The sequence below is a fragment of the Pararge aegeria genome, chromosome 17, assembly GCF_905163445.1.
Source record: "Pararge aegeria chromosome 17, ilParAegt1.1, whole genome shotgun sequence".
NCBI classification, from domain to species: Eukaryota; Metazoa; Arthropoda; class Insecta; order Lepidoptera; family Nymphalidae; genus Pararge; species Pararge aegeria.
The window spans coordinates 11,665,680-11,687,414 of record NC_053196.1 but is presented as its reverse complement, the minus strand read 5'-3'; the positions used below and the strand labels follow the sequence as shown (position 1 = coordinate 11,687,414).

Below are 21,735 nucleotides of genomic sequence, written 5' to 3'. Positions count from 1 at the left end.
ACAGTTTGCGTTGATACCACCACTCCAGTTCTCTTTCCGTCACGCCGCGCTGTGCAAATAAAATTATCCCATCTTCTGGATTCCTTGTATTTCTTTTATCATCGGCAGCTTACCAGTGGGTATTTAGATACGGCAGATATTCACTTGCCAACATGCTAAGTATCTGAATACCCGTTTGCCCACCTTCTTGTTTTTATCCCACGATATGTGCATGCACATCATATTTTCTCCTTCAGACTTGAATACACACATGTTGTTTTGGTTGTCCGTTTGTCCGCTATTTACTAAAATAACATCTCTAACACTAGGTAACTATAACAGGTCCTACTTTCTAAACGAATGTGGATTCTAGCGTGAAAACGAATTAAAACTGTATTTAAAATATATTTAGCGAAAATGTGAACGTATCATTTTAGAAACATAACTGAAATTGCAAACTGCAATGCAAATGTAACATGACACTTTCGTTAGTGTTGTCATCTCTTGCAAAAATCACAAAACGTAACCAGGATAACAGAAGTTTGGTCAAATCGATATCGATTAGATTACTGTTCCGATAGATCTGCACAAAGAAGACCGTAGTAGGTGATCGAGTCTGCGCAGTCGGTTTTCTACCCGCTATTTTTACAGAGTGTTCTTGAATATTTACAACTGTAGCGCCTAAGATTTCAGTTCACTGTACCCAATTTTCATCGAACAGTTCTGTAGATGTTTACTAAAAAGAAATTTCATTTGTCACGTTTGCATAAATTGAACATAAAGTTCTCAATTTCGTTGAAACAAAATCGCTGGTATTGCAGCAAAACAGCATTAATAGGTCAATAGTTAATAGAGTGATTAATGCAAATTACGTTAATTGCACTGTAAATAATAATTTCATTAAAACTAATGTAAATTATTGATAAAATAGCAGGTTCCACAGGTTTATACAATGTTAATTGTGCATCGCACAAAATCAGTTTGTGTAGGTACATGATACGTTCTCATTTACCATTTATGAGGAATAAATGGAAGTGATGATAGCCTTGTGGTTATGCTGAGTTCGTATCCCATCAAGCACCTCTAACTTTTCTAAGTTATGTGCGTTTTAAGCAATAAAAATATCACTCGGTTTAACGTTGAAGGATAACATCGTGAGGAAACCTGCGTGTATGAGAGGGCTCTATAATTTTATCTAAGGCGTGTGAAGCCCACCAATCCGCACTTGGCCAGCGTGGTGGACTACGGCCGAAACCATTCTCAATGTTGGAGTAGACCCGTGCCCTTTAGTGGACCGGTAATGAGTTCTAATCTTAAAATACATTCTTTATTGACGCAGTGTTCTCCATAGCAGAATATATTGTTGTATTTAGTATGAATATTTTGTATTCTAATAAATGAACTGAAGCACTTAATTTCTCTTTTGCAAAGTTATTTGCAATACTTGATAAATGTGGCGACATTCGAGCAAATCATATACCTACTTCAGTTAAGTACATAAGGTTGGAAGAAATAAGATCCTTCTCATACACAGTATTATTGTATACCTTCTTGTAAGCGTATCCAATCACAACAAGTAATGTTAAGCGTATCAGCGATTGGCCAGTCATACAATATACCTAAACATATTCATATGAGATTTATCGTAACTTTTGTATCAAGCCACTCAGAGACTCTTTTAAAATTGCTATGTACCAAATTGGTACCAAAATGCAATTTTGACAAACCAAAGTAAAATTTATTAAGTGATTCTTTTCTTTGAATACGACTAGTTATACCTATGTATTCAAAACTACATCGCCTGGTTAACCAAATGACATGTGCGTATGGATATAATGTTGACGTAGATATTTTCAAAATTTGTACATTTTGCTAAGAAAATTGGCAAAAGAGTGGCTATTATGCCCCATATTTGTGCCGTGGCGGAGGTAGCGTAATATTCTCCAGTAATCAAGATTGTTTTATTCTTAAGCTAATTAATGGACGTAGGTAATGATTCTGGGTAAGGCTTGTTTTTTTTTGCTCGTTAATATATATAATTTTCGTCCAAAATAGCTCAATGCCTGACGACCAAAGGCTTCGAACAGTACTAGTTGCTTATGACCTATGGCTCTAAAAGAGCGAGGCTCTCCAAGGAGAGAGCTATGCTTGGAGTATCGCTACGTGATCAAATCAGGAATGTTAAGATCCGTAGAAGAACCAGAGTTACTGACAAAACTCAAAGAATCGCGAAGTTAAAGTGGCAATGGGCGGGGCACATAGCTTAGAGAACCGATGGAAGTTGGGGTCCAAGGTGCTGGAATGGCGACCTCGCATCGGTATATACAGCGTTGGAAGACCCTCGACAAGGAGGACGGACTACATAAAACGAGTCGCAGGGAACCGCTGGACCGAAGCGGTACAAGACTGTGGTATTTGAAAATAGTTCTCTACAAAACACCTATGCCCAGCAATAGACGTCCTAAGTTTGGCATGTTGATGATGATGATGATTTTTAATTTAAAAGAGTGAAGAACCAAACCTGATAGCACACTGCATATTAATTTGAACATGTTTAATAGGTACGATACGTTTTATACACACTTAATCAAATGACGCGACGATGTCGCGAGCGGTCAAGGGTCGGATACAGAAGGCAGTAGTCCTTGAAACGGCGCGTATTGTGAGGAGGTTTCTCACTCTGAAGCCCTGACCACCGGTTGCTTGGGCATTCAAAAGCCCCGCAAGCGGAGGGTGGAAGATTTTTTTTTTTATAAATTTTTAATAGTGTTTTTTAATTTATTCTTAAGCATTGTTAATAATTTAAAAAAAAAAGAAAAATAATAAATGATAGAAATAATAGATTGATATCTATTCTTATACAGTTGTATAATATCTTATGCGTATATAAAAATACAAAATCACCCTAGCTGTAATGATTGCCTTACATTATAAACTCTTCTTGATAGTCGTCAATAAAAAGTAGTATAGTTAGCCAACTATGTAACCGATAAGTTTGTATATACCCAAGTAACGACGATTGGCCAGTCGCACATTGGAAACATGTCCGAGATTTTACAACTCCTCACTCATGTGGGCCTTAATAGCGATGTACCGACAACAATGGAACAGTAAAGCGAATGTCGTTTACTGCTTGCGGTTTAGAAATTAAAATCCGACGTCCTGATCTGTGATGATGGAGAAAGTGCTTTTTCTGTTGCATATTAAAAGTATTTTTCAACATTCCTTTGTCTTATGCGATTCGAGTGACTTTCGCAGGACATTTTATAGGACTGAAGCAGCTGAATACGCGGGTGGTAAAGTCAGCAAGAGTATGTGAGCGAATAATGCCTTAAGGATAGCATCACCAGTAAATTAATGTATTTCATTGTCTTTGCCCAACGGCTAAGTTTAGCAATTCAAAGGGGCAATAGCGCCAGCATTTTGGGTACCATGCCCATAAGTGAACAGTTAGACTGTTTATATTTATTTTAATATTAATTTTAGTTTGTAATTATTATTTCTCTAGAAAAATATATTTTTCGTTGGTTTATTAATAAAGAATATAGAACAATAAAACATTTTATTAATTTCTAAACGTAAATCAAAATATGATACAAAGTTTGTACTTATGGGGCATTATTAATAAACGTGTCATAACATCGTAATTGATATGTAGTGTTTTGTTACACTTCCATGAGCAGTAGGTTCTTTAAGATGTTAGAGCGTGGAAGACACTTCATTTCGACATAATGCGACGTTTATTAATAATGCCCATTAGGTTTTATTTCGTTTATTTCTGTGACTAGCAATTGTTCTACGCAACAGATGATTGTTTACAATTCATGATTCGTGTTGAGCTGTCGGTCGTGTCTTGTATTTAAGGTGCTGACTGCTACTAATAATAGGGTTGAGGGAAATTAAACTAGTCATTTATAATAGCCTATGTACCATAGCTGTTCAAAGTAAATAAAATTAAATGTGTTATTCTCGTATCTCGACATTATTTCCGAATAAATGATTGTTCACTTTATACGATTTGAAGTTTTTCAAAATACACCTTTATTTTTTTCATTTTAAAATAGAGAAGACGGCCTGAACACGTCTCGCTTCACCCGTGGAATGTTGGTAGCTTACAAACTTTTTTCATTGGTTATTACTTATATATTTTGGTCTTTTTAAATTACTAATTAATTATTACAATATTTTTTTCAAACTGTAATAAGAACACTTAAAAAATATTAATATATGATGAACTAGAAGCCTCCACCACAAGGCACCAAAATAAAAAAAAAAAAACCAAATTGCAATGTCGCATACTAAAATCGAACGACCTAACCTTTTATGTACCGATCTTTTTTTAGTATAATACTTTGCTGATTTGATGTATTTATACCTAATAGATATTACATTATTATTAACTAGGCCCTTGTCGTGATTTCGTCCGCGTGCAACTTCTAATAAGTTTCTCATACAAACTTTCGCTCGCTATTCTACACAACATACCCCGACCCAAAGTGTCACTTGCCCGCGCTATAATTTCGCTAGCTCATTTCCTGAGATATGTGTTTATTAAATAGCCCAATACCTTCCTCAAAAAGTGCTATTGAATGCAAAAAAAATATTTCAAATCAGACTTGTAGTTTCGGAGATTAGCGCGTTCCAACAAACAAACAAAATAAGTGATTTTAGTTATATTTTTAGATAAAGCTACAGATAGATAAGTGCAGTAAGGATTAATTATTAGTATTCATAGTCGTGAGGGCCGCGATGCGACAAATGCAAGTTTTCACATTCGTGATTTACATAATGCCTATTTCTAACCGCAAACGATTATTTTGTTTATGCCGTTTAGACACTAATGACTTTAATCGCATTATCGTTTAGCAGCTTTACAACTTTTTCCTTTCGCCTGAAAGTGCCGAACGTACAAGAACATTTTGACATGGAGTTTCATTTATATTGTACACATTTCCCGAGATTTTAAAGTCGGTTTGCGATTGAGTACAATTTTATCCAACGTTTTACATAATTCTCGGGGCGCGCTAGATTGAAACCCTGAGCTGATGCTGAACAGCATCGTATTGGAACATTATAGATGGAGTAGAAATGACTTCACCAGTAGAAAACTCTGACTGCATTTGTATTAGAACTACACACTACTTGAAAATTGCTGTTTTTATATAGAAAATGTCGACTGACCAAGCAGAGGTTTGTTTTTTTTATTCCACTACAAGTTAGCCCTTGTCTGCAATCTCACCTGGTAGTATTTGATGATGCTATCTAATAGTAGCGGGCTAACCTGATAGGGTGTACGGGAATATCCCCTGTCAGGGGATATAATCAGTGGATATAATTTTTGTCTCCTGCCTGTGCTAGCCTTGCTGACCGGAGAAAATTCAGAAATTATAAATTCCCAAATTGCCTCTGCCGGGAATCAAACCTGGGACCTCCTACTTAAATTCACATCACTCACCGTTGCGCCAGGGAGGTCGTCAAAAACCTGATGGTAGGTAAGTGGAATACCATCGCCTATAAACATGAAATACCTCGCATGCAAGGAACACGTTCTACATCAAGCTGCCCTGTGATCATCAGTCTGAGGTGTAGGTATTAAGGCTTCATATGCAGTGGCGTGCACTTCATACATGCATAAAAGCACTGCCTACCCAAAAAAATTTTTCTTTCTCATAAAGGCGAAGGACTTTCCCATTTTATGCCATCTTCCTTCTTTATGCATACCCTGGTCAAAGACCCTGTGCACGCCACTGTTCATGTGTCTGTTATTACACCGGCAACCACACCCTTCAGACCAAAACAATGCTGCTTGGAGGCAGAAATAAGCTTGGCGGTAGGACTTGCCAGGGCGAACTCTGTCCCAAAAATCTCTACTATTATTTGCAGTTTTAATGCGGTTGGCATAATTGCAGGAAGGCAGAAGTAATATACAATAGGCCATCACTATTTTGTAACTGATATCAGCCGCACCTACTCAACCTCGTTACGCCACTTGGTCTATGGACATTAGGTAATAAAATCTCTAAATCTCATGTACAGACGTTATGCTAACTCACTAGAGCTTAATAATTGGTTAATCTAGCTCGGGCTTCCGCCATGATTTACAGCCACAATCTAATAGCGAGCTTATGGATTTTAGTGATGTCCGAATCTACTTGTGCGAATTCCAATTGAGTTTCTGGTTGTTACACTAAATTATAATAATACGATACCAATGCGGATGCCCGTTTTTACTAAACTTACGAAACACATATCGGACAACTCCGGACCGGAAATCATTTGGTTGCTGCGTAAAGAAAAAACTTTTCACCAACTCGTTCAGGTGCCATCTAAAGTAAGAACACCGAAATGACAGTGCTTTATGTTTGGGAAATCGTAAACTGTAACTGACACTTGACAGTTTTTTTTTTAAACCTTAGATCAATACCCAAAATTAAGAAATATGACAACATTACACGCCTTGTGGCAAGAATCATATACAAGTTAGGTTATATGCCTCGTACGACATCCAACTGTAATCTTATCTGTCATCATTAATGCCTGCGAACGTCCACTGCTGAACATAGGCCTTCACCAAAAAGCGCCACCATACCCGGTCCTCAGCCTTCCTAATCCACCCACTCCCTGTACTCTTTGTGTACCGTGGACGGGAATAGTAGGGCTACTGGAAACTAGAGGCCATTGTTTCATACTATTTGTAGCGGTCTCCACATTACCGAACTAGATGGCGCTACAAAGATCCTGCATCGCGCTAACGAAGTGTTGATGAAAATTCACGACAAACAACTTCCAAAGATGAATGGTTGGACTTCGGCACCAGAGCATAATCACCCGCTTGAAGATCTTCCCTATTGGTACGGTTGAGCGCATCACCTTAGCTCCCGTGCATATTGTTACCCTAAGTAAATAATTCGCTTACCTCTACCGCTTCTCCCGACGAACCTCAAGTCATTAAACTTGGCGATACCGTTCTTCATTAATGCAGTATTATTCCTCAGTTCCGCAGAACAGTTCTCGTCATTCCCCGCGCGCACGGTGACCTGCGTACCATCTATCACTTCGCCCAGGGCTACAACCTTGAAGCCCCCGGGCAAGGTTTTATTCGAGCGCCAGTGGTGTGGTAGCGCGGAGCACATGTAGTCAGGGCTGCCGGTTCGCACTGTTGACAACAAATTATGTTCTTATTTATATTTATGGGTAATACCACTGAAATTAGAACATACAGAATCCTTATTCAGCCATTATTGCATGCAGTGTATTGTCACTATCACTTCTCACTTCACACCCACGGAATGTTGCTCACAAACTTTTCCCATTATCCTCATTTTATGTTAAACGTTTGGAGCATCGAAGAACTGTCAACTGATACATGAATGAAGTGATTAACCACCTGTTCGAGAAACTATTAGTGTGCAGTGGAGTGATTTTTGATGCTTCAAGATTAGTCGGATCTACACGGATTCTGTATGTTCTTAATACTAACTAATATTATGAATGCGAAATGGTTTGTTTGTTTGTCCTTCGTTCCCGCTCTAACTAAGCAGCCAATCAACTTCATTTTCGGTATAGAGCGAGTTAAAATCACTTTTTATCCCAGGAAAACTTTTCCTAAAGGATTTGTAAACAACTGTCATAAAGGCGGACGAAGAATGAGGGCAACTGCTAGTGAAACAAATATTACTAATAGGTTGATGATGATGATAATACACTACAGGGTACGGTCCCAGAGTGAGAAGAATTTAAGGCCGTAGTCCATTACGCTGGCCAAGTGGTTGGAAGACTTCAGACGTCCTTGAGAGCATTATGGAGATTTCTCCTCCCGAAAGGAGACCGAAGCCTTACCAACTAGGTTATCACCGCTTCGATATACAATATACAGATTTAAAATAAAACACCAACGCAGATATGCGGTTAGTTGTTTTCTTAGCCAAGTCAATTTCTTTCGAAATATCCATGATGGTGTTCTTGAAAGTACATTTGTATTTTCTTGACACAGAAAAAAACACTACTATAATCAAAACACTTTTGAAATAGGATAAAAACTTGAAAAAACTGATCAAAAATCAAAACCAGAGAATTCATGAACACGCTATGCAGCTGCAGACACTGTTGTGGCTTCACAGGTAGCTAAGGAATTGGGGGAGCGAAACATAGTAGGTCGTGCATTTTGCAAGTAACCATTTACCCAGTTTTATAAAAATAAACAGATATACTAAGCAGGTCTGCTGAAATCATATATTTAAGCCGAAATAAAGATCAAAATCTGCTCAATATGCAAAACCGGAGAACTCAATGATGCGTGCAAAGCTACATACATTTGGTTTCATCGAAAGGTATGGGATTCGGAAAGGCGACTACATTACCCATGTAGCCTTTAGCCGAAGTTTTAAGGCTCGCAAACGCCAAAAATAGACTACTTGAATCACAGTACTTTTGTAGCCGGAAAAATAAACATAAGCAAATCTGCTCATAATTCAAACCGGACAACTCTTTGACACGCTATACAGTTACAGACACTGGTGTGGCTTCACTGGCAGGCTTAAAATTCGGGGAGTAAAAAGTCTTGTAAGTTCCAACTAGCCCTTTACCCATAATTATAAAGATGCACAAACAAACAGAGACTACTAAAATCACAACCATCTTGTCGGAAAAAGCTAGAAAACATCAGCATCAAGTTAGTACCATGAAAACTTGTTAACGCGCTGTACAGCGATAGACATACAAGGTTGTGGTGTCACCTGTAGGTAAGGAATTTGAGGAGAAAAAGTAAACCGTACATTTGCAAGTTTCAGCCATAGTTATAATGATACACAAACACACAAACACACGAACACACAGAGACAGCTAAAATCACAACCCTCCTGTCACCAAAAAGCAAGAAGAAATCAGCTCAGAAGTTTCTCAAATTGAATCTCAAAACCAGAAAACTCCTCAACGTTATACTGCCACAGACACTGTTTGTTACACAGGCATAGACATTTTTATGGCTTTAGCGGTACTTAGTTAGGGAGTTTGGGGAGGCAAATAATCTAAATTATGCAAGTAACATTCAGCCTAAATAGGCCAGCTTAAATTCTCGGTGCTCGACGCCTTAGAGGAGTAAAACCAAAAGTCTAAGTTCAAATATAACCCGTTTATTAATTAAAATATTATTTTGCCGTTTTCAAGTTTCCAGATGTCGCCTTTAGAGTTCTGTATGTTAAAATGCTCGACCAACTAATCGAGCTTATGTCTCCAGAGGTAACATAGCCTTTTTGGTTTCAGTAATAATAAGGTTTTAGCCTGTAATCATAGTATTTGTAAATTAGATAGAGATAAGGCAGAATAAAATGCGTTAGCGTGCTTCTTCCTCCGCTCAAACTCAATAAATTATTCGTCATACGCAAATATGTGCCATAAAAATATTGGTTATTAGCGGATCTAAAAAAAGACAGCATTACAAGATACCGACCTTTCTCTTATAAATAAGCATTTTTTGTTGTATTTTTTAAAAATTAAAATTGCTTTAAAACTCTCATTTTTATATAGGGAATATAAATCCTTAGAAAAAATAATCATTTTACTATCAAAACAATCTTATGTAGATAAATCTTGTTCAGAGCATCTTATTTAGTGACATAGTTTAGGAGATAGTGAAAAATGTATGTAGCGGGACGTATGTTTACGTCTATGAGTGTAGTATCAGCGTATCCAATATAACAGTACGTCACGTCGTGTGTGATACCGCGGGGAGCAGCTGGTATATTATTTACGCAATAGGTACAAGTGAAGTTCATAAATTAATTACATCCAGGAGCTTATAACAATTGTAGTTATCATACGCATGGAATACAGTTAATTGGAAATACCGTAAAAAGGAGATTAATTGAGGAAAACTGTACACGTTTAGTTAAATACAAGCAAATAATATAAACCTATCAGAGTAGGGTCACGTTTACAATTTGTAGGGCAATTAAAAGTTTTTGGCTGATGAGGATATAAATTTATATTGTGTTGTGTGTAAAAATGTTCCATTATTTTATCAGTTTTTACAGTTATCTTTAATTTTTTTTGGACTTAGCAATTATTAATTGTAAAGTCAACATCTCCTGAGGATGCTCCGGTTTCGGAGTGAAACGTGGGTAGAGGGTACATTAACGAAGATCTGTTTGGTGTGGAGTATAAGGATTGAAGAAATTATAAATTGCACCATACAGATTCTCCTGTTTTTCGCAGAGTATAGCAAATTAAGTTTAATTTTCATAATATTTAATGGAATTCCGCAAAGTAACGCCTTTTTCTATCCAATAGTTATCTTTTTCCCAACATCGTTGTATATACCACGTTATGTTAAGACCAACTAACTCCAAACCGTTCGATTATAAAAAAAATATATGAGTTTGTTGATAAACAAATGAAAGACAAATGTTGATTCACGTTAAGATATTAAATAATCTTTAATCACTGCGTCCGATCGCATCATTTGGATCGCAGAGTTGCCAACTGGGAATTAAAAAAATCCGGGAATAAATGTCTTTCTCTAATATGCAACTGAAGTGCCTGATTTCACATTTTCGCATTTATGTATGGAAATGAAAATGTACCCATGGCAGTATGGAATTATTTTATTATTCGATCGCCCGAAGTCATTTCTCCAATATGCAACATATCCACGTGGCCAATTTCACATAAGCAAACTAGCACACATTATCGCATAATTTAATCATTAGTACATGTGGCATTATTTTATTATTTGATCGCCCGAAGTCATTTCTCCAATATGCAACTTATCCACGTGCCCAATTTCACATCAACAAACTAACACACATTTTCGCATAATTGATGTATTAGTAGATACCTATGGCATTCTTTTATTATTTGATAGCCCAAACTTATTTCTCGAATATGCAACTTATCCACGGGCCTAAATTCACATAAACAAACAACCTAAAACACATTTTCGCATTTATATATAAGTACCCATGGCGGTATGCAATTCTTTTATTATTCGATCGCCCGATGTCAGTTATCAACAAAATTTTCAAATCAAAACAAAGTTAGAAGAACCATCTGTAACGACAGTGAAGAGTATAGGTATACTATATTCAATCTGCGATTTAAGATTAGAGTGAATTTTTAATTTAGTTAATAAAAATCTTACAGTGTTGCCTTCCCCAGATAAATCCTAAAACATACCGCGGTAAGTAAAACCGAAAGATATCCAAATTAATAGTAACTTAATATTTTTTTGGCAGCTTCTGTTCACAACAGTATGCAAGTGTGGTCATTAAAAAACCAAAATCTACCGCACTTATAACACTATCGATGATGTGGAAGGAAAGCATCAATGGCAGAATATTAATGGCCACCGATCTAATTATCGTCGGCGGTCAGCGACGTTTAACCTCAGGACTTATTCAAGTCGGCCACAAAATGAACCACAAACCCTGAAATCCTAAATCCACGTACACTTATTATTATTTCATTGTTTTATCCTCTTCCAACTAAAATGTCTGCTGTAGTTCTCATTACCGTGTCTCTAATTATAGAATTTACGTACGTATAGATAGGCGAGCAGATTTCCAAAATGTGTAAATTAGGCATGAGGAAAACAATTTTAAATTAGGAAAAACCTGGATTTTCTCCTTACTAGTTGTCTAAACGCAGAGGCATTTTCAGTGTGTAATTGAATACTCTGCGTGCAATAAAATAACACTTTATTGGAAAAATTATTATTACTCCCAAAAACTCCTAAATCTAGTAATATTTACGATAGAGCTTATTAATTGGATCATAAAGGGAACATAATCATAACTTCAGCTCTACTTTTACAATTTTCTTAGGCAAGTAGTTATTTCATTTACTTAAGCAATTATTAAAAAAAAACAAAGAAACAACACGAAGGTTAGGTAGCTTTTAATTCTATTAATGGGTTGGATCACAGTTCTAACAGACAGTTAGTAACAGTCTATTACAGTCCACTGTTAGACTAAAGGGTTCTCGCAATGAGAAGCTTGGCCTAAAATGTCAAGACAGACAGACGGGTTTGTGATCGCAGTAGATGGTAGTAGTAGCACAAAGGACTGTTGCCCGCTCTCCTTTATAATCCCTTAGTCGCCTTGCACGACGTGGTGACTACTGTATTCTAATCTACGTCAGACTTGACGTTTCAAAAGTGCTTTTATATTAGGCCTACTTGAAATAAGTTTTGAATTTCGAATTTTTTGAATTTCGATCTGCCGTCACAACATGGCCAAGTTGTGAGACAGATAATATATATCAGATATCCAAAACGTATGCAAAAAGGCATATCGTGGTGGCTGCGGGCAAAAGGCTATGCTGTAGTATTTAAAGATGTAGGTGTGGTTATAGGTATTCTAAAAAACCATAAGCAATTTTAGGATGTGGTTAAAGAGTTTCAACCGTTGAATTTGTTAAAAAATCACCGAGTAGCGGGTCGGGCGTGAAAAGAAAAAACATTAATAGTGTAACTGTGGTTTCTCTATTTACGGAAGCGAAGGCATACTCGAATTATGTGCCGCAAACTGCGGGTTAGTGCGGTTGACTCCGTAAAGGGATGTCTCTCCTGTCATTACACCAATCTTCGTAGAAAGCGACGCATCAATTTGATTAGCTCAGAATAAATTATTTTTTAATTCTAGCAATTTATTTGTATACCAGCGTTTGTCCGTGACATCTAATGTGAAGGTTCCTAGCACTTCTAAATAACCTAACCCACCGTAAAATCTCCTTGCATTCATGGATGAAAGTTTGTTTATGAAATATTTACTTACAAAGCGATGTAATTATTTCCTATAGGCCGCGCTTTTAGTTCGTTTTCTCGGTTAGTAAGGGCCAAAAATGAAATTAAATAGCCTTGAACCATACTATCCTATTTGAATCAGATTTCTTTTACGAACTTTTTTTTTATTTAAAAATAATAGTAACTTTTTCTAAAATAAAAGTAGTCGAAGTTACTCGTTATATTATTATATTTAAGGTCGGTGCTGCTTTTACCGAGCTTTTACAAAAACAAAACGTAAGTCTTCAGTAAAATGCGATTATTTTGATATTACACAAGAAAATAAGTTTTACAAATAATACATATATTAAAAGGAGATTTTCTTATTTATTTCTATCATTTTTACACGTCGTACCAATATCTAAGATTTTTTTCTAGTTACCAATCAAGAGGATCGCCTTTCTTTGTGTTAATTGTCATTCTCATTAACTAAGCTAAATTTTAAGCAATTAAAATATCACTTGCTTCAATGGTGAAGGAAAACATGGTGAGGAAACCTGCATGCCTGAGAGTTCTCCATAATGTTCTCAAAAGTGTATAGAGTCCACCAATCTGCAGTGGGCCAGCGTGGTGGACTACGGCCTTAACCCCTTCTCATTGTGGGAGACCTGTGACCCGGACCCCGGGCTGGAAATGGGTTCAGAGTAAGAGTTAGTTATGGGATACGAAGATATCAAATTTCCGCGTTTTTTCAATCTGATTAGGCTTAAAGTATTGTCTGTCCATCTCCAGGATACATAAAAATCAGTGCAAATTAAGCGGAAAATAAGTAACATGCAAAGAAACAAATTCACAAAAATGATATTAGTATGGATTTCTCAATGAATATATTCATTGAACAATCGATACTAAGTACATTACTGTAGATCCTCTTTTCAATGTGATTTTCTACGAATAAAGTTTCAGCTTTTTAAGCCATATAAAGCTTCAAACGCGGGAGAGTTAAAAATCAACATAACAACAATAGTTTTTTGTTTGTTGCATTCCGCATTTTCGGCTTAACAAAAGCTGGGAGATGTAGTTAGGTACACACATAGGTATGGTGGCTCTACCTGTGACCTCATTAACTTGCATTGAATGATCTCATTACCATGAGTGGTTTTACACCGTCCCCACAAATTTTCTAATTGTATAGTACTCGTAGTTCTTTGACCCTGAAGGGTGCCAAGTGTTCAGCAGGCTATATCTCATGTACCGTGAAAGGTAAAGACTGGAAATTTACACAGCATGTGTATTTCTATAAAAACAGATTAAATAAAAACAAGAAAAATTACTACTTATTCACTTACTTAATTATTTGTCACTATAAACATGCTAATATTATAATATGTATATGTATGTGTATTTGCATATATTTTAATATATATTATATTATAACATTTATTATTTTATTTCATTATTTATGTATATTATATTTTTTTTTTATACAGAATTGCGATTTCCCGTCTCTCATTGCCTTATTCCATTAGTTTAGGTAGCCTGGAAGAGATCACTTTTAGTAATAAGGCCGCCTTTTGCATGTCATTTATGTTAATGTAAATGTTCCTGTGTGTGTTTCCTTTATTACGCAATAAAGTTGTATAAATAAAAAAAAAAAAACAAAAAAGGTGGAAACTAAAACTAAAGTATTAATTAAAAAAAAGATAAATGTTACAAAATGGATAACCAGAGGTCTTAAAGTAAGTTTTAAAAACAAACGTTTGTTGTATTTTGAGTCTTGTAAGAACAATAATAAGAAGCAAAATTATAGAAAATATTCCGTAGTTCTGCGTCGATGTGTATATTACCGACAACGTGAGTGTAATAAAAAATACTTAGACAAAGCAAGAAATGTATGTAGTGCAACCTGGAATATCATTAAAAAAAAAATAGGACATAACAATCAACAACAGACTATTAAATACTTAATAGACAATGGAAAAAAAATAACTAATCCCAAAGAAATATGTAACTTACTAAATAAACATTACATAATGACATCCAACAAACTAAATAAAAACTTTAAAAATACAACAAAAATTACGAACAATAACTCAAATAATATTTATTGCAGCCCTACTGATTGCTTCGAAGTAAGGAAAATAATTATGAATTTAAAAAATACCAACTCAACTGGATATGACGAATTAAACACGCATTTACTAAAATGTTCGTCTTTATTCTTGTCTAACCCATTGACTCATGTTATCAATTTATCAATAGAACAAGGTATCTTTCCCGACAGACTGAAGCTGTCAATTATAAAGCCGCTATATAAAAAAGGGAAAAAAGAGGAAGCCAACAACTATAGACCAATTGCTTTAATTTCCGTTCTATCGAAAATTTATGAAAAAGTTATTTGTAATAGAATTAATAATTTGGTTGAACGTTTTAATATCATCAATAACGCTCAGCACGGATTTAGAAAAAATAAATCTACCACAACTGCGATGTTTGAGCTAGTTAAAATGATACTAGATTCAGTTGACAAGGGAAAATCTGTAACAATTCTCTTTCTTGACATGTCCAAAGCGTTTGATTTAGTCAATCATGAAAAATTATTAAATAAATTAGAGCATTACGGAATACGCGGACAGCTGCATCAATGGCTTAAATCTTATTTAGACAATAGAATGCAAAAAACAATAATTCAAAAGCAAATTGGTGAAAACATTAATCTGTATGAGTCTGATTATGAAAATAATAGGTATGGCGTTCCCCAGGGCAGCATTTTGGGCCCACTATTATTTCTGTTATATATAAACGATCTCCCAGTAAACTTATCGCACCCATCAATACTTTTCGCTGACGATACCACTATAATTATTCCATGTGATGACAAGCAGACACATGAATCGGAAGTAAACAAATCATTAACTGAAACTATTTATTGGTTAGAAAGCAATAATTTAAGTGTAAATATAAAAAAAACAACGTGTATGCAATTTAAAACTAATAGAGGACATAGTACAAAATTAAATATCATCTATAATAACGAACAAATTGACATTGTAAATAGTTAATAAATTTGTATATCCCTTGCGTCGTCTTAGGCGTACAGTATCGCTTGATGCAGCACTAGTGGCTTATCACGGTTATGTCATGTCTGTCCTGCGCTACGGTATTGTTATATGGGGGAACTCAGTGCATATAAACAAATTGTTTGTGGCACAAAAAAAGTGTATAAGAAGCATATTTCTTATAGACCCAACGGATTCCTGTAGACCAATATTTCAAAAACACAATCTCCTTACTCTGCCGTGTCTGTATATCTACGAAATATCAGTCTTCGTTCATCGCCACCTGGAGTATTTTAAAACTTTCTCGAACGTAAGCCATTTTAAAAGGAGAAATAAAATTCGGCTGTGCAACAATAAATATAAATTAAAACAAACCGCAAAATCCCCCTTTGCAATGTGCGTTAAAATATACAATAAATTAGATGCAGGTCTCAAAAATCAACCTACGCGTTTTTTTAAGAAAAATCTGGCGCATTGTTGGCTGTGTACAAAGTGTTTCTATGCAATATCCGAGTATCTGAATTAAAAATGATATTATTTTGACATTATTATGATAACATTAATATTACCTGTATAATTTAATAAATAACTTTTCAATGCTTGCTCAACAAGATTATGCAGACATGTGTAATGATTGTTCTTGTTGTGCATTTTACATTTCGCATGCTTAATAGTAGAATATGGAGGAATGTTATATTATAATAAGACCCTATGTAAGCTCATATTCAGCGAATAAATTTCATTTCATTTCATTTCATTTCATTTTCATTTAAAACTCTCATTCAACGTTCTTGTGAGATTTACTTAAGTTGTGGCTAGTGACCGTCTTACTCCCATTTAGCGTTCCGTTACGAGAGACCGATTAGTCATCATATTAACCCAGTACCAAGACAATACAGGGCACGTGTCTCCTTCCAAATTGAGAAGGCGTTAAGACAGTGGTCCACCATGCTTGCCCAGCGCGGATTGGTGGACTTCACACATCTTTGAGAACATTATGGAGAACTCTCAGGCATGCATATTCCTCACGATGCTTTCGTTCACCATTGAAGCAAGTGGTATTTTGATTGCTTAACATGCACATAACTTAGACAAGTCAGCGGTGCGTGCTGGTATTCGAACTGAGCCTCCCGAAAGTGAAGTCAAAGTCCTGCCCACTGGGCTTTCACCGCTTTTACCGATTAGTACTTTGGGTTAAACATACCTGCCATACCCCGAATAGGCTAGACTGCTACCATCTTATTTCGCATCATCACTTAGCAACAGGTGAGATTGCAATCAAGGGCTATCTAGTAGTGAAATTAAAAAGAGACGCTTTTTTTTGCTTAAACTAAATAAAAAAGGAATGAAATGTATACTTTTATTGTACACCACCAAAAGTAAAAAAGTAATAAATAAAATTAATGCTGGGGAAGCCAATCCTTTTTCCATCGCTTGAGTTATATGAAAAATGTGATGTCTTAGCCGTCAGACAAATGTACATTCTCCAAGTTATAATACGAAAGCATAAACTATTACATTTTGATCCTGACACACTTCTAAATAAAAGAAGGTCGCACAAAGTTTGCCAGATCAAATCCTGTAGAACCAAACTTGCGAGAAGGCATTTCTATTATGCTAGTCCAATATTGTATAACAAAATAAATTACTTTTTAAATATATACCCGATGAATCACAGAAATTGTAAATAATATCCTACCAAGTGGCTTAAGACGCTGTCCTATACTGATACGGAAAATGTCGTCACTTCAAATTAAACGCACTAACTTTGCAGATCTTGCTTGCAAAACATACTCAAAAACAAGCCACACTCACATACACTTACAGCACACACAACACATACATACACAAACACAAACACACTGTCGCACACGTCCGCATACACGAACACGTACATTATAAAATTGTAAATTGTACTGTTTTAGTTGCAATTTTTTTAATTTTTCTTTGTTTTAGTCTTTTTGTATTTAAGCAAACCCGGAGGCGTTAATACTTGTAACACAGTTTTAAACTAATACAGTTGTTACCGTTCCAGATCAAAATAATCCGTTGTAAATGAGACACAATAAAGACAATTATTATTATTATTATTATTTTTATTACAATTGGGCGGCCTTATCGCTACATAGCGATCTCTTTCAGGCAACCAATGGTGTCAAAAATGTCGCTTTTAGAGCAAATCTTTTTAACGCACGTAAAGTATGGTGATTTAAATCACAAAAAGTGAAACGAGCGACCGAATTACTGATACCAGCAAAAAAACTAATTTATGTAAATTATTTTATATATACTAAAATTAAAGATAAAGCCACACTATCTTTTTTAAAAGAGATAGAGAAGATCTATGTTTGTTCCTTGTGACGCAACTTATGATGTTTTTTAGCCCAGGAAAACTAATGCAGAGGAGCCGCAGTCAATCTCGCTGACAATAGGTAGAAAGATCATACAAATAAATTAAGTTATTACTTCCGATGATAATTGTCAACTTGACCTCACCAATGTAGTATTAAATAATCAAGTTCTATTGAACCCATACTTTTAGAAGTAAGCATGACAAGTTATTTTTAAGCTAGGAGATCTGTTAGTAGAATAACTTTATTATTTTATACATTTGTAATGCGATTGGCTATTTGTAGAAGTACCGTACAGTAATAGAACAAGTTCTTTATTTATGGAAAACGTGAAGCCCAGTTCCGTCGAAGGTTCCGGGTTTTTACCGAAGCGCATAGTTCAAATTTTGTTTGTCAATGGGAAATTAGATTGGAAAATTTTGTTCTCTATTGGAAAATATATATGTATATCTTATTAATGAAAGTTACCAATGACTTTGATTTTCATAACAGACGTGAGTGTTATTCGCGGAAGAAGGAACGGATTCCTCCGCAGATGATAAAAACCAACAAAGGGTTATGATTAAGCATTCTTGTTTGTCTACGTGTACAAATACAGCCCTTCATCATTTTGAAGACTCATCAAAATTTTCATACTTATATGTTTGTTTATTTCGTTCACCAACTCAACTCTAATACGTACAGTATAAACATAATAAAAAGAAGAAGTATTTATTGCACATACAAATAGAAAGCTAGGTTAACCTAACAAACGATAGTACAAAATATATGCGCAAAGGCGACTCTATCACTTGAAGCGATCTCCTCCAGACAACCTTTGGTTGAAGAAACATATTACATAAAACGGGATAGTGCAATAACCAAATTTAATAATTATATATAATTCATATACTAGAGACATATACTAGTAGAGTTACTTTTAAGTTTTTGTAAAAGTATACATAGCACAATCATAATATTATTATGTAGACACTACAAATCTATTTTTGTATCTACTTAAATTTTTTAATAGGCCATAATCTTAATATATGTAAAACCCAAAATTCTGTTGTGGGTTTTTACGCTGGGCTCATTTGAATTTGATTGATTTGGAAAATTTGATTTAAATAATTAAATACATTGTTGTATTTATCGCGGATCGTAATAGTTTGTTATGAATGATTTATACAAATAAATATAGTATCTATTAAGATTTTTTGTCTCCATAAACTACTTCAAGTAGCTGACGTATATGTACGATGAAAAACTATTGACACTGTGAGTTCCTGGTAATAACAATAAAATCCGGTAGTTCGTTATGGGCTCCTTCTTAGACCTGTTATATCTTCCGATTTCTCTTTCTATCTCTATGAGATAACGTGTAGACATAATTATATCGAAATGCGCATCTTAGCCCTATAGTTTTGAGCGTAGCGTTCCAATAAATAATTACAAATAGATATTAACGTTTCTCATTATTTAGTTGGCAACTTGCTTGATTATGGTAGAGTTATATCATAATATCTTCCAGTAAATTCAGTTAAAATTGCTACATCTGTCTCATATACTAAATTCGAAAATAGCTGTGTGAAAAATAAGCACCATGTATTTCTCAGTTATACTATTTCTATAGGTATTTCTGGATGGAAAGGAAGCTGTATATTATTATTATTATATTATATTATTATTATATATTTCTACTTTGTTAACCATTCTATAATCTCGCGCTAAGGCTAAATTGTTAATTTGTCTATGTCACTCCTGAAAAAAAGAGTATATTTGCATGACTGTCAAATAAATGGTAGTGTGTGTATTGTTTTTTATAGATTTAATGTAATTTTATGCATAATTAAAAAAAACTTCTGCACTCCTGCTCTATATATACTATAATAGCTATACATATGCTATCGCGGGCTTTTTATAGGCATTATCAAGCTCTAGAACTTTTCTATGAAACTTAATCACATAACTCTCATCATTAAGGCAGAGTTTGTAAGAAAGCGCTTTTTCTCCAACTTACTTTGTAATTCCGACTGCCACGAAAAGTTCTTTTCAGTAATATATAGCCTATGACACTCTACAATAATGTAGCTTTCTATTGGTGCAAAAATTTTGAAAATCGGTTCAGTAGATCCAAAGATTATCCCTTACAACGTCACAAACTCTCAAACGTTACCTTTTTATAATATTAATATCTGTGGGATTTTATACTCCTCTGTCCACACAGTTTTCGTAAAAAGGGGTAAAAAAAAAAGTTTTTGCTTCTCGTATTAATATATAGATCAAAGGATTGGTTATTAGAATGCGGGAAACACGTATCCCTCGTTACAAAGTAAGATACTTACCAAGATCAGGATGTTCGCTCTTCGTCTCCTCGATAATGGAATGCAGCCACCAGGGCTCAAGATCGGCCATTTCTCGGCGCCGACGGCCCCTCGACTCATAGGGCAAGTGCATCCTTCAATACAGCATCACACACTTCTACCGGTCGCTCTTGCACTACGTTTGTTATTGCTTTAAAAAGTGTGACTGCTTCTTTGAGTATAATTGTTGTTTTCGCTGGAAATTTTTCTTTGGTCACTTTAGATTGGATGGAGTTTTCTAGATTTGACTTTATTTATTTTGAGTTGATAGTAAAGGTTAAAGGTTTTGATACTAGCTGAAGATATTCGTCGGTTGATTGGCAAGAATATGTTTGGTATGCAAATGTTGATACTTTCGCCGTAGCTCTTTGCGTACGACCTTTAAACCGATGAGTAACTTATTGTTAGGAACACCTCCTTAAAACAACTTTTGGCACCAATCCAAGATTATTTTCCGTGTTATTGTTCACTGTAGAGTTGTACCTTTTTGATTAATTGTTTGGTTTTATATTTACACTTAGATACAAGAATATTTTTGGTTGTTTAAAATAGAGATCTTCGGTTTTCATTAGTAGCTGTATTAATATTTTAACAGTTCTACAGTCCGTAAATTAACACACAAGTTCACTCACATACGTTTCAACGACATAAATAATCACGAACGTTTACATAACTTTTTCCTTAACTCAACATTTACGTATACTAGCAGGAATCGGGCCGGGCCTTGAATATTTCAACTTAACTTTCGTCATTTTATATGAGTCACTGAAGGTTCGAGCGGAATAGTCCAAAATATCTTCTATCATCCGAATAGCCGCTTCAAAAGTTCTGATAAGCGCGCGTAATATTAAAATATCAACTTATCTACGTACTGTCAATATCAGCTGAGCGTATATAATATTTTTCCCCGCGCGTTGCGTCAGCGCCGGTTTCCTAATCGAGTGTTATATTTTTTGCAAATAAAGTCGAGCGTAAGTCCCGCGCCGGTCACAGGTATTTACCACGTACGTACGTCGCACGTCGTTATTCCGTCATGAGATGAGTCACGTAAACGTCGGAGGCTGCGCGCGTGGTTGCCGTCCGCGTGCCTCTCTACTACTGAGCCGCCGCCATTCTGTCACTCGCTGCCTCCATTCCCTGCGGTCAATCTGCGGTCTGGCCACGCTTCATTTGCCGGGAAAATGTTCATCTCGCCTCTCACTCGTGTACATGCAATTGTTTACGCGTGCGAGCGGAACGCGCGAAAGTTTTACGTTATCAAACATTTTTGTTTAGTTTCATTGTTG

The 21,735-nt window shown here is 35.5% G+C and overlaps 1 protein-coding gene across 1 annotated transcript in view; it reads right to left on the bottom strand.

The window, feature by feature from the left end:
* The window catches only part of LOC120630939 (protein lozenge-like), an 82,473-nt gene extending 60,950 nt beyond the window's left edge, over positions 1–21,523 (bottom strand). The window contains exons 1-2 of the mRNA XM_039900304.1: positions 20,432–21,523; positions 6,896–7,135 (exon numbers count right to left, since the gene is read on the bottom strand). Of these exons, the coding sequence (XP_039756238.1) occupies positions 6,896–7,135; positions 20,432–20,543 (352 nt within the window). The 5' untranslated portion in view covers positions 20,544–21,523. The remainder of the gene's footprint in view (positions 1–6,895; positions 7,136–20,431) is intronic.
* Positions 21,524–21,735: the final 212 nt, after the last annotated feature.